This window comes from Dipodomys ordii, unplaced genomic scaffold (genome assembly GCF_000151885.1).
Source record: "Dipodomys ordii isolate 6190 unplaced genomic scaffold, Dord_2.0 Scaffold9, whole genome shotgun sequence".
NCBI lineage: Eukaryota > Metazoa > Chordata > Mammalia > Rodentia > Heteromyidae > Dipodomys > Dipodomys ordii.
In genome coordinates, this window is record NW_012267225.1 from 5785264 (window position 1) to 5798229 (window position 12966).

The following is a 12966-nucleotide window of genomic DNA, read 5'->3' on the forward strand; positions in this document are numbered from 1 at the left end:
AGTGCTCTACCACTTGAGCCACAGCGCCACTTCCGGCTTTTTTCTTTTTGCTTATGTGGTGCTGAGGAATCGAACCCAGGGCCTTGAGCATGCAAGGCAACCGCTCTACCGCTGAGCCACCTTCCCAGCCCTGGTGACAGCTTTTAAGCGAACTTGGTAACCATCCCTCGGGATGGACATAGGGAGTGATGGTTTTTGATGACACTTTCCAAATAGAAAAGCAATAACAATAAACCAAGGACAGTGCTCCCCTCCGCCTCCCTGTTACCATCACAAGGAGCCTGTGGTGTGGACAAGTTGACTGGATTATTCCCCACGGGTGGTACAGCTGGACATCCATCCCCAGGATGGCGTATGGAGGAGACTGCAGAGGATGGACAGACCTGATTCTGCAGAGCAACTCTGCCCATCTAGATCAGTGAACAGGAGATACCAGAAACAGGAGACAAAGAGACTGGACCAAACATGGACCTAGGACAGCTCCACAGATGGTACCTGGACAACATGGATGCCCACTAAACACACCACAGAGGGAGGGGCTTCTGGAGAAATACTGGGTTCCTGGTGACTGGGGAGAGGTGCCAGGCAGGCAGGCAGGCAGGCAGAATAGCGAAGCACCCACACCGGAGAAGACACATAGAAGAGACTCGAAGGCAGGGTAGAGCTCTTCTGGATAGCAAGTACCAAGGACAGAGTTGGTATGAGCAGGAAGTAGAGAGAGAATCTATTTTCCTTAAATATGCATGACTTGTTTAACCAATTCCCTAGTAAGAGGCATTCGAATATTTCCAGGGGGTTTTTTTGTCTGTTTTGTCTTGTTTTTCCCCCTTTTTATTGTTATCATAAAGTGGTTATATTTAGGTAAGCCAGGTAAATAATATTCTTTTTGGTCAATGAATTGGGTCTTATTTGCTTTGTAATTTCAACCAATTCTTTAATGAATATCATACATCTGTCTGGACACTTGATAGAGAGTATAACCAAGGGATGAATTCCTAATGAAATTATTGAATTCTTAATTCCTAGTGAAATTATTGTGTCAAAAGGTTATGATCAACTCATCTACTTAGAAAAGACCGAGAAAGAGATTTGTCATCGAGGATTGAGATAGCCCAGGGACTCAGGCTTGGCATTATTACCTGTTTATTCTAAAAGTGGATGCAGAGGAGAGAAAAGATGTGAGGTATCAAGCCCCAGAGAGATGGGAAAATTAAAGCAGCTCCTAGTCTTCAAATGCCTTGAAAATCACAGTGTAATATTCTGACCACATTCCAATACCTACAATGCTAGTTGCCAGATTCCAGGAATATCAGGACTTGTTGCCAGCCCTGGTTCAACAAATCTGAGGTGGGACCTGAGACTGGGCATTCCTCTGAAATGCCCAGTAAGGCCATGTAGGTGATTCTGTTACCAGCCCAGCAACACCACTGGGTAGCAAGAGACTCCATGTAATATCTGCACTTGGATTTGACCCGACATTTCTAACTTCAGGAAAACATTAAGTACACTGATGCAGTCATTCTCAGCCTTGGCTCCCAGTAGAACCACAAGGGAAACCAAGAAGAAGAAGAAGAAGGAGAAGGAGAAGGAGAAGAAGAAGGAAGAAGAAGAAGAAGAGAGAAATGCTCATGCTGATTGTAACCAACAGATCAGAAATCATGAGGATCCACATGGCAGGAGGTTCATGAAGCTTCTAGACGATTCTCTGTGCAGGCCAACTTGAACACCTCCATTCTATTGAAGTGCCTGGGTGTCTCTCTGTGGACTGTGGACACTGGGTTCGCCATGCCCCTCCTGCCTCTCAGTGTGGACATCACAGGCACCAGGGCAGGGTGTGGACAGTTTTCATGGTTGGATGTGATGATTTGTTGTGATCATGAACAGATTTGCCCAAACAATGGACAGAAAAGCAATGGACAGAAAGACAAATTGTCTAAAATCCACCACCCTGATAACAGTTCTCTGTTCTATCTCCAAGGCACATGCCTAGAGCTTGGCCTTCAAAGAACATTGTTAATGTTTCTATTGTAACTCGGAGACTACCGGTTGAACCCAACAAGGAGATTGCATCTCTTGGCTAAAGAAAGGTAACTTTTCCAGGATCTTTCCCGAACTTATCTGTGGTATTTCAATGACTGACAGACAAAAATATATTTATTTAGGGATTATTTATATTGAAAACTAGACATGAGATTTTTTTTCTCTGTCAACATTCCAGTAATATTGGCTATTTGAACAAAAGGAGAGGTATTTTTCCATTCAATCCTGAATGCTCAGAATTCTCCAGTTTATATTCAGAAAGACATTTGGTTTTATTGATCATGTTAGCCGAATAAGTTTAAACTCCAATAGCCAGGCAAGAAGAAGGTTGATTTTCTCTTTATTGTAAAGGTTATTAAGAGGAAATGAGACTTAGAAGCTATTTGTCTTCAGGAAATCCTAGAGTCAGAACCACTCAAAAATGTCCTAGAAGTTTTGTTCAAAGCCAATACCTATATAATTTTCAAGAAATACCATGTCTGTTGGAGGGATATTAGTTTTCTTTTTTAAGATGTGCCCTATCTCAAAAAAGTGCTTTGTCTATGGCAATAGATATTATTTCTCGGCTTTTAATTGATAAGAGTTCCTACATTCCAATAACAGTCTAATCATCAATCGAACCCAGTTGGATTGCCTATAATCCAGAATCCTTCGTGATAAATGGTCACTTCTTTGTCACACACTTTCTCAGAACCCGTTATTACAAATAATAATCTTTTCTTGGTATTTTTTCCGACTGTTATCCTATCTGAAAAAAGAAAGAGGTGTCTAAAACACTAACAGAGATTTTGCTAAATTTCTCCCAAGTTTGTGTGTGTGTGTGTGTGTGTGTGTCTGTCTGTCTGTCTGTCTGTCTGTCTGTGTCTGTCTGTCTTTGGGTTGCAGATTTCAGGGAAAGCCAATTCTCCTTGGACAATTCTCAAAATCACCAGCAGTGGTGCTTCAAAGAAAAGCTCAGATGCCACCAAAAAACAAAACTCTTTTTCCTGGGTTTTTTAGACATTTTGTAAATCATCAGTGAAAAGAAAAGAGGGAAAGTCTATGGTTGGCATATCACACTATGGTATTGAAGTCACAAGTGGAGACAGAAAATCGTCCCCACCATCAGTCTTAAGAACTCATGCTTTTTTCAGATAAGATTTTTCCCCTCAGAAGTTTCTTATATGTACTCTCTGATAGGATTGTGTGTCTCTTCCAACCACTCTCTCCTTGCTTCCTGTGAGAAATCCAGGATGTGATTTATAGAAATGACCACAATATTTTTTAAATGAAGTTATGCAAATCTGATAGACTAAAGTAAATGTTTCATAAAACCAATGACTGTTTAAACTGTAGGACTAAATTGTTTGTATATAAATATTACCTTTTATATTCCATTTGAGTTTTATGTAGATGAACACATTACTTTAATGACCTGCATTTACGGAGGGAGAGGGAGAGAGTCGCTCCCTGAAATTCTCACCAGCCAGATGGCTGCCTTTTCTTGCATGAGATTAAAAGATGTTTCTCATTCGCCGCGTGCTTCTGAGGCAAATTAATATCGCCGGCTAAATTGCTTGTGTTTTTGGAATAAAATTTAAAGAGAACTTTTTAAAGTGATTGGTGTCACAGGTTCTCGGAGCAGATTGCTCTCCAGGTAGAGAGACATTCGGTAATTAATGGAAAGAATTCTGTGTTAATTGACTGCTTCGGGAAGGGAGATATAATGAGTCCTTATTAATCATGAAAAGAGATGTACAGCATGAAGGCCCCACAATAATTGCTCCAACAGTGGAGAAATGTTAATTAATGAAAAGAACAATGATGTAAGAAATTAGCTGCATAATGCTCACCACCAGTGGTGGTTTGGATTTGAAGCACATTATTTAGAATGGGAACCACAAAATCGTGCCTTAAACAGCAAAGACATGCACTCAAATTTCGTGTGGTAAGAGGAGGAAAAACTTCTCTCCCAATTCCTGACATCTTTTCTTAAAGAAGCAACAACTTTTTGCCCAGAGCTCTATTTATTTCAAAGAAAATGACCTTGTCATTCATCTGTAGGCTACACATCTAACAGCAAAAACGATCCCCAGTCCAAACAAGGTCGTTTATTAATGTCATTTAATTGGAACACAATTGAGTCCTTTTGACGGCTAAGGACAAAAAGAAGTGGAAGGTATGATTTCCACACCCCTAAACTGAAATAAACAAATGTAAATCCTGATATTTTCTAGCTGATATAAAGAAAAAATTCAGACTCACTTTGGGATGTGGGTATCTTTTTTTTTTTTAAGAATCTAATTTCAAGTTTGAGGGAGAACCTACAACTTCTTCTCTAACAAGTCATTTTCCAGAACAGGAATTGAGTTTATTAACATGCAGACCCTGTTGGAGCTCTGGTCCCCTGGTGTTTGAGCTGCTCAGAATCATTAATGGCCACAGGTCAAAGCCATCTTGATGGCTCTGCTGTGTCTGAGAGTCCGCCGTCCGGCCCTCCCAGCCTACCTCCAGGATCCAAGGCAATACTTGTACAAGCACTATACCCAGTTCCTTGGATGGACTTAGAGGGACTGGCCTGCGCCCTCCCGCTGGTAGGGAAGTCCCGCTGACTGCACCTTGCTTTTCCTTCCAGGTGGAATGTCCTGGGACTCCAGGGTGCCCTCCTCTGCCACTTCATCGAGCCCGTTTACCTCCACAGCATTGTAGTGGGCAGCTTGCACCACACCGGCCACCTCTCCCGGGTCATGAGCCACAGGATGGAGGACATTGGCCAGCTGCCCACCTCCTACCGGCACAACCGGCCACTCCTAAGTGGTAAGAAAACACTGCCCGGGGGACTGACAGCTTCTCCCCTGCACAGCATAAGATTTAACCTTTAACCAACCAATTATTTTATGTTGGGGGTGTGGGGTGGGGCTGGCCTGGGGCTTGAACTCAGGGCCTGGGCTCTTTTTGTTCTACCACTTTGAACCACTGCTCCACTTTCAGTTTTTTGAGTGGTTAACTGGAGATAAGAGTCTCATGGGGACTTTCTTGCCTGGGCTGGCTTTGAAACGTGATCCTGAGATCTTAGCCTCTTGAGTAGGTAGGACTACAAGCAAGAGCCCCTGGCACCTAGCTCATGTTTTTTAATAGAGAAAAATAAAATCACAACCTAGGTGAATGTTTTTTGGATAAAACATGCTGTTCCTATTACTGGCATGCTTAACATCTACATGTTTCAGTCTTGGAATTTCTGCATCTATGCTGAGGGGAAAAAAAGGACGATTTTTTTTCCCAATGCACAGCAAGATTGTGACATTGAATATAAAATTTTAGAGAATCGATTGCTAAATTGTTTTAAAAATTGTTGTAAAACTCTTGGTTTATGTTCACGTGACAAACATTACTGTATCAGTGATAAACCAGAGATTATCCACTGCCTTTCTTTGTGATACATATTGTCCTCGATTTTAGATGTATTTCTGCTGCCGCTCACTTTTCTCTTTTTGTGTGAGCCCAGATTTTTTTAAATACCTTTCCACCAAGCTGAAGAATCTTAGGTAGAGTGCAAGACCTCTTTAATTCAGGAGAAATTTCTGAAATTTAATGCTCATGAATAGTGTTTTGCAAAATAACTCTGGTAATAGCCAATATTTTCTGGTATCTAGAGCATAACCTATAAAATCATTTTTTATGTTACAGCCAACGCAGATAAATGATGAATCAACAATTTTTTCATACATCTTTTATGTAAAACACGTGAGGTTTAAAAAAATTGAAGCCAGGCATAGATACACACCTGTAATTCCAGTACACAGGAGTCTGAGACAAGAAATCTCAAGTTTGCAGCCAACTGAGGCTCCACATAAAAGGGACTCTGTCTCAAAAAAATCTTTTTTTTTTGAACAGACAGTTTTGTCCTGCTCCCACACGTCCCAGGAAAATACTTCCATTGTCAATATATTTTAGCTAAACATCAACAAATTTATCAACATAATCCAGGCATGTATCTAATCATCAACAAATATATGTTGATTTCTTACAAGGTACCAGGCACCATCCTACTAGAACAGTGACTTGTGAGCCAAATGCTAAAGGAGAAAATGAGCATAGGAATAGTCTAGAGAGCGAGAAACTGTGGTACAACCAAGAAGAGAGGATACTGAATACAAACAGAAGAAAGGTTTCCAAGGAAGTTTCCAGAAACAGGCAGGTTATAGCTGCCATCTTGGGATAAGCAAGTCAGAAAGAATGGTGGTTGAGGGCTGGTTCCCAGATGTAATACTAGGCATTATGAAGGTAGCTGTGGCATAAATAGAGCAAAGGGCAGACTTGAACATATCCTAAAAGCCATTGAATTCTACCTCTTGGCAGGTGGCAAGTTTTCTGGCACCAGGAGCTGGTAAATAATTAAAAGAATCTGGTATTATAAGAACAAGGTTAGATAACAGCAGAACCTGACAGCTTCCTGGCCCTGAACACTGGATAACTTTCGAAGAATATCGGGAACCTGTGCCGATTCAGAATGCAGAGTGCAAGCCGCAGTCATTTATCTTTATGAACAAGGCCACAATCCTTTTGACTGTAGAAACAAAGTCTCTGGAAGTCAGTGGAGGCACTAACTCTCCTGAGAAGACAGGCTTTGGGCTTCGCGGTCCAGGTGACTTTGTTGCTGCACCTATAAACCATCAGACACTCGTGTATGGCGCCGCCTGGTGGCTATGCTCATGACCTTAGAGTGTGCATGTCCAATCATCAGCTGCCACATATCCACTGGTCAATGAAGGAGAGCGATAGTGGACTGTTACTTCTAAATACAAGCAGAAGCGGTGTCCTCCTATTACGCCATCTCCAGTATTTTCCATATATTCTCCATTAAATATGCTATTTAAGACAAGACAGTAGCTATAAAATGACGGCCAATTACGATGGTGTTTTTATTAGTAATAATGAGTAAAGGGACGATACAGACTTAAAAGTTACCACAAATCCATAAGTGCATGATACATTTACTAATTCCACTTTGATTGCTAATTCTACTTTAATCCCTCTGTGTGCACACGCACATGTGCATACACATGTATGTATGAGAGAGAGAGAGAGATCACACAGTGTATCTAGCAGTAACTAAAATTCAGAAGGAACCTTCTATTCCTGCCAGTTTGTGATTCTCTGCATGCCTGGAAGCATGCTATTTCGTTCATTTCCCAAAATTAAATGTAATGCCTTCGCATTATAGACTTGCCTCACTTCATGTAAAAATTACATCCCTGAAATGTCTTGTGTAAATTTGATTTGAGGGAGAGTGAATTACATTTTAAGTACAGTAGCCTTGCTGGATATTTAATGGCAGGCTGTAATAGTCTCACTTCTATAATGCCTTCTTATAAAAGGTAAATAAGGTGCTCTCCTTAAAAGAAGGCATCTATATTTAACTACATGGGCCACAATAAAGCTTATTTCATGGAAGAATTATGGATTTTTTTTTTACCAGTCCTAGGGCTTGAACTCGGGGCCTGTGCATTGCCCTGAGCTTCTTTTGCTCAAGGCTAGCACTCTACCACTTGAGCCACTGTGCCACTTCTGGCTTTTTCTGTGTATGTGGTACTGAGGAATCAAACCTAGGGCTTCATGCATGCTAGGCAAGCACTCTACCACTAAGCCACATCCCAGCCCCAGAATTATGGACTTTTTAAGGACACATTTTCCCCCTCATCCTTTCTTGGACTGTCTGCATGAGTTTCTTGAAGAGGACCTCGGAATGGCAGAGTGCAGCGGTGAGCTGTGCTTCCCTTGCTCACTCCACATATCCAGCCTGTCCACATTAGAACCTTCTATGGAACTGTCTGCATGGGTCTGTAGGCTAGAAGCCAGTGCAAGCCGAGCACTGGTGGCTCACGCCTGTAATCCTAGCTACTCAGAAGGCTGAGATCTGAGGATCATGGTTCAAAGCCAGCCCGGGCAAAGAAAGTCTGTGAGACTCTTTTTTTTTATTTTGTCGGTCGTGGGGCTTGAACTCTAGGCCTGGGCACTGTCCTTGAGCTCTTCAGCTCAAGGCAAGAGCTCTACAACTTGAGCTACAGCACCACTTCTGTTTTTCTGGTGGTTAATTGGAGACAAGATTTCTCACAACTTTCCTGCCCCGGCTAGCTTTGAACTGTGAGCCTCGGATCTCAGCATTCTGAGTATCTAGGTTGACAGGCATGAGCCACTGGCACCCAGCAATGTTTTTGTTTTTAAGCAATCTGTTCTGTCTTATCATTATTCCAAGGAAAATACTTCTATTATCAATATTTTTAATTTTATCCTAACAGCTTCAAGTTTATCAGTATAAGCTGGGAATTCATTTAATCATTTCACTATATATATATATATATGTATACACACATATATGTCAGGAACAATCCTGGACGTGGTGGTATATAATACATATATATACATGTATACATATATATATGTATATATATATATATATATATCAATGTGATATAGGAAAAATAGAAGATGGAGAGAACTATCCTGAAAAGTGGAAATGCAGAAGCAAACAAATAGATTGGCAAGTAACAAACTAGGAACACATTTGCCCTCAGAACTTTCAAAACTCACTCCTGCAAGGCCTCAGCCTTCTTGGGGAAAGAGGTAGCCTGGTGCTGTTCAAGCTTTAGGTTAAAAAAAAAAAACTAACATTCCTAGTCAGGCACGTGGGGTATACACCTATAATCTCATCAATAGAGAGTTGAGGCAGAAGGATCAGGTTCAAGGCTAGCCTGGGCTGCACAGTGAGTTCAAAGTCTGCTTCAGCTACGTAGTGAGACCTTGTTCTCAGTCTGTCACCACCATCAGCAGATGACATCCTCATAGCTGTATCCTGTCCATTGAGCAAGGTGTAGATGGAGAACGTAGTACCAGGCTTAGCTGTATATTGGTACATTTGCCTTTTAGATTCAAGTCAGTTTGGTTGCCTCTCCTTGGGTATAATCAGTGTCAATCATTAATTATAGGGGTGTCAAAATTGTTCTGCTGTCATGAATATTTAGTAAACATTGCAAGTGTGATCTCTATGCGGTAGATTTAAAAAAAAAAAACAGAGGTGTGAGAAAAGAATACCATTCTTCCTGGTTGCTCTGGGAGCTGTGGATTTTTTGGTAAACTTTTCTTTCTTTACTTTTCTTTATTTCCTTCTTTATTTTTTTCCTTCCTTTTCTTTTTCTTTTTCTTTTTTTTTTTTTGGAGTACTAGGGATTGAGTTCAGGACTTTGTATTTGCTAGACAGGTACTCCTTCTCTTGATACACCCCTCTAGCCAATTTTGCTCTAGTTATTTTCAAGATTCTCCCTTCCTCACCCCCCCACCCCCGCCCTCCCCCCTTCGTAGGCTAACCTAGGGTATTATGCTTTATAGCTGGACTGCCAAATAATTGTATCATTCTCAGCTTTTTCCTGTTTAGGTGGAAGTCTTGAGAAATTTTTGCCCAAGTTTGCCATGAACCTCAATCCTCCTGACCTCTCTCTCTCCCAAATAACTGATTTACACACATGGTCCTCTAGTGTCCAGCTTTGGGGAATTTTTTTTCTTGCAACTAAAGAACAGAAGATACCCCTTAAAGTAGAGGCCCAAAGTGTACATAGACAACATCTCCAACAGGAGTAATACACATGTTGAATAAAAGCAGAAATGAAAAGAAAACATGTGTAATGTAAAAGGCATCCTGATCTTTGTTTATTGGCTGCTATCTTATTCCCTGGAACAATTAGGTGATTTATAATTAAGTTGGCAACGTTTCCTGGAATCTAGCTGGGAACATCTTTGATCTATGTGACTTGCAGGGCGCTAAACAAACGGGAGTTGACCTTCAGATCCTCCTTCAGGTGGAAATAGCAATGAGCATAGCACTTGATGCTCTCAAAGTGCTCTCACCTGTCTTCTTGACATTTGCAGCACCTTGTGAAGCAGAGAGCAAAAGAAGGAAAAGAAGGGAATGTGCCAAGTTCCCAGAAAAAAGATGAACTTGAACCAAGGGTCTTGTCCCACAGGCTTGCCAGCCTGCACTTTCCCTCAGCTACACCATTTGGGGGTTTTCCCTTCCTTTCTTCCTATCTTCCTCCTTTCTTTCCTTTCTTCCTTCCTCCCTTTCTTCCTCCCTTCCCTTTCCTTCCCTCCCTTCCTTTCCCTCGCTCCCTTCTTTTCCTTCCCTCATTCCTCCCCTCTTTCCTCCCATCTTTCCCTGTCTCCTCCCTTCCTCTGTTCCTCCCTCCTCTCCCTCCTCCTCCCCTCCATTGTGTTTGCCTCATCTCCCATGTGTAGAGCAGAGTTCCTTGCCAAGATGACATGACTATCTCATGGCTGCCTCCCAGTCCTGTCAGAGCCTCAGTGAGGCTGGCAGACAAGTGTTAGGACTGAGGTCCAAGCCAGGCTGCAGCTGAGCCCTGTCCCCAGCAGACATCTGTGCACTAAGAGCCAACAGCAAAGTGGCAACACTTTCCACAGCCAAGAGGTGAAGGGAAGAGAGCAGGAGGAAAGGCATCCTGCCCGGAAGCAGGCAGGCCACACGTTCACAGTGAGCACTCCAAAGCTTTCCTGTGAGTTTAGGGTTGAGGATTTGGGAGACAACCCAGCTCTGTAGGGTCATGGTCAGTCCTCCTCACCATCGAAGAGCCTAGAAGGGGCGGGGGGAAGAGGAGGAGGAGGAGGAGGAGGAGGCGGTGGCTGCTGTAATGCTGAACCCGGCTGCACACATATCCGGAGTGGGGAATGCTTCTCTTTGTACCCAGTCATCCTTGACCTCAGCAGCTGCCTCCTTCTGCCAAAATGGTCCCTGCCCAGTAGGACCGCCCGTGGCTGCCAATGGGCCAGATTGTCCCCCTGCCCAGCTCTCAGGGGTGGGCAGCTGCCACCGAGAATCACTATGAGGGAAAAAAAGAAGAGCTGACATAAATGGAATTAGCCTGAATGTCCAACATTGCCCATCTGAAACCAAAAGAAGATCACAGGGTGACTTTCAGGGTGGGAGCCGGACTGCATGCGTGACGGACGGCCAGCTCAGACCTGATGTTCCACAGAGAGCGGGCCTTGGCTCTACCCAAGAACCCCTGCACTGGAGACAAATGCTGGGGACACAGGATGATCATGGGGTCTATGACTGTGCAGTTCAGCATTGAGTGGGTCTTCCCCTGAACTGGAATACATGCTGACTCCAAGCAGGCACTTTGTGCCTCCCCAGGCAACAGGGCCCTGCCAGAGGCGGGGGAGGTCTGCTGCTGACCCCCAGGGTTTGGCTGTGCTCAGCTGGCCAGTGCTTTGCACTGCAGGAGCTTCCTGACACCAGGGCTTATCCATCAACCATCAACAGCTGGTAACACATTCCCTGCAGAGCCAGGACAACAGTCCTTTCCAGACTGATGAGTAAGAGGATCGTGGATGGATCGCTATCCTTTCTACCAGCTGCTGGAAGGAAGGAGGGAGAGTGGGAACACAAAAGGAGGAGGCAGGTGGGGCTGGGTGGTAGGCTGGCCCTCCTGAACTAGAACTAGACAGGAAAGAGAGAGAGCCAGATGATACAAAAAAAGCTATGGGAGCCCTGGAGTGGGGTGGGGGGAACTGAGAGACACAAGAGACTCCCCGTGGAGGAATATGAGAGAGGTTTCTGAGTTAACACCCAAATATTCCAGAATACCATTGGAGTGTCTACTTACTTTTGTGGCTTCACCATGAGACTCTGATCCATGTGACATATCCCCTACAATGACCACAGGCTGTATCATGCCCAGAGCAATCTAGAGAATTGACTCTAAAGTTGAGCAATATAACCTTCAAGAAGGGAAGAGGAGGGACAACAAAATGTAAGGTGAAGTAGTGCTGGAGTCTTGCTTACGAATCCTCAGGTAGATGTCACAGGACGGGGAAATTTCAGCAGGTGCTCACTGCAGGCCATTCACCCCCTTAGCCCAGCATTTCCAGTAAGTCCTAGGCAGAAGGAGCAATGTTGGGAGATAATTGTGCAGGACTGGGGGCTGAGATCGAAAGTCCAAAGCTGCAAAGTATGGCCAGCTCCTTGTGACAAAGCTGGTGCTCTCCCACCCTAGGGCAGGAGAGATGCTCCACTAGCTCCCTCTGCTCTGTGGGCATGAAGATGGGCATAAAGATTGTGGAACCCCAGTTACAAGTCAGAGCATACAACTTGGCAAGGGGAAACTGACACACTCTGAAACAAGGACTTCCCTCAAAAGTCAAGGTGTTTTCTGGGAAGAGCCAGCTTCGTGGACATAAAAATCCACCAAGTCACCCAAGGATCTGAACTGAGAAGGGTTCGATACTCAGTTATCTTCTTGAGCTTCATAATGATGTTGCAACAAAAATAACTCACATTTCATTATGAACTGTCTTCCAGATTATGTAATCAGTGTTGTTTCTAGATCACATTGTTTAATTATATATATATATATATATATATTCGTTTTTTCTCATTAAATAAACTATAAATCTAAGAATCAATCTAGGATTGCTTACCACCCCTGTGTTTTGCCTTGAACCTAACATGGGCATGCAGTAGGTGCCCAGTAAATACATACTCTTAAATTTGTTTTTACAGGGATGTGTTTGGTTCCTTCATTCATTCAACAAGTATGTATAGATGGGGAAATCTGGGCTGAATTTTATTAGCAAGCAGCCCATTAAAATCCTTTAAATTAAAAGGTTAAAAATAGGCCCAACTATGACTTTCAGCAGGGGAGGCTCCTGATTTTTCAACCATCATCCTTACAGGTCACCTGAGACCTTCCATATGACTGGCCTTTAAAGATGAAAAGGATGGAGGCATAGAATTCCATTGTGTATATATACCACATTTTCTTGATCCATTCATCTACTGAGGGGCATCTGGGTTGGTTCCATATTTTAGCTATGGTAAATAATGCTGCAATAAACATAGTTGTGCTGGTAGCTTTAGTGTGGTCTTGTTTGTAA

General features: G+C 43.1%; 1 protein-coding gene across 1 annotated transcript in view; it reads left to right on the top strand.

Moving 5' to 3' along the window:
- Adarb2 (adenosine deaminase, RNA-specific, B2 (non-functional)) overlaps nucleotides 1-12966 on the top strand; it is a 141184-nt gene that overhangs the window by 125062 nt on the left and 3156 nt on the right. The window contains exon 8 of the mRNA XM_013009220.1: nucleotides 4655-4836. Coding sequence (XP_012864674.1) covers nucleotides 4655-4836 — 182 coding nt within the window. The remainder of the gene's footprint in view (nucleotides 1-4654; nucleotides 4837-12966) is intronic.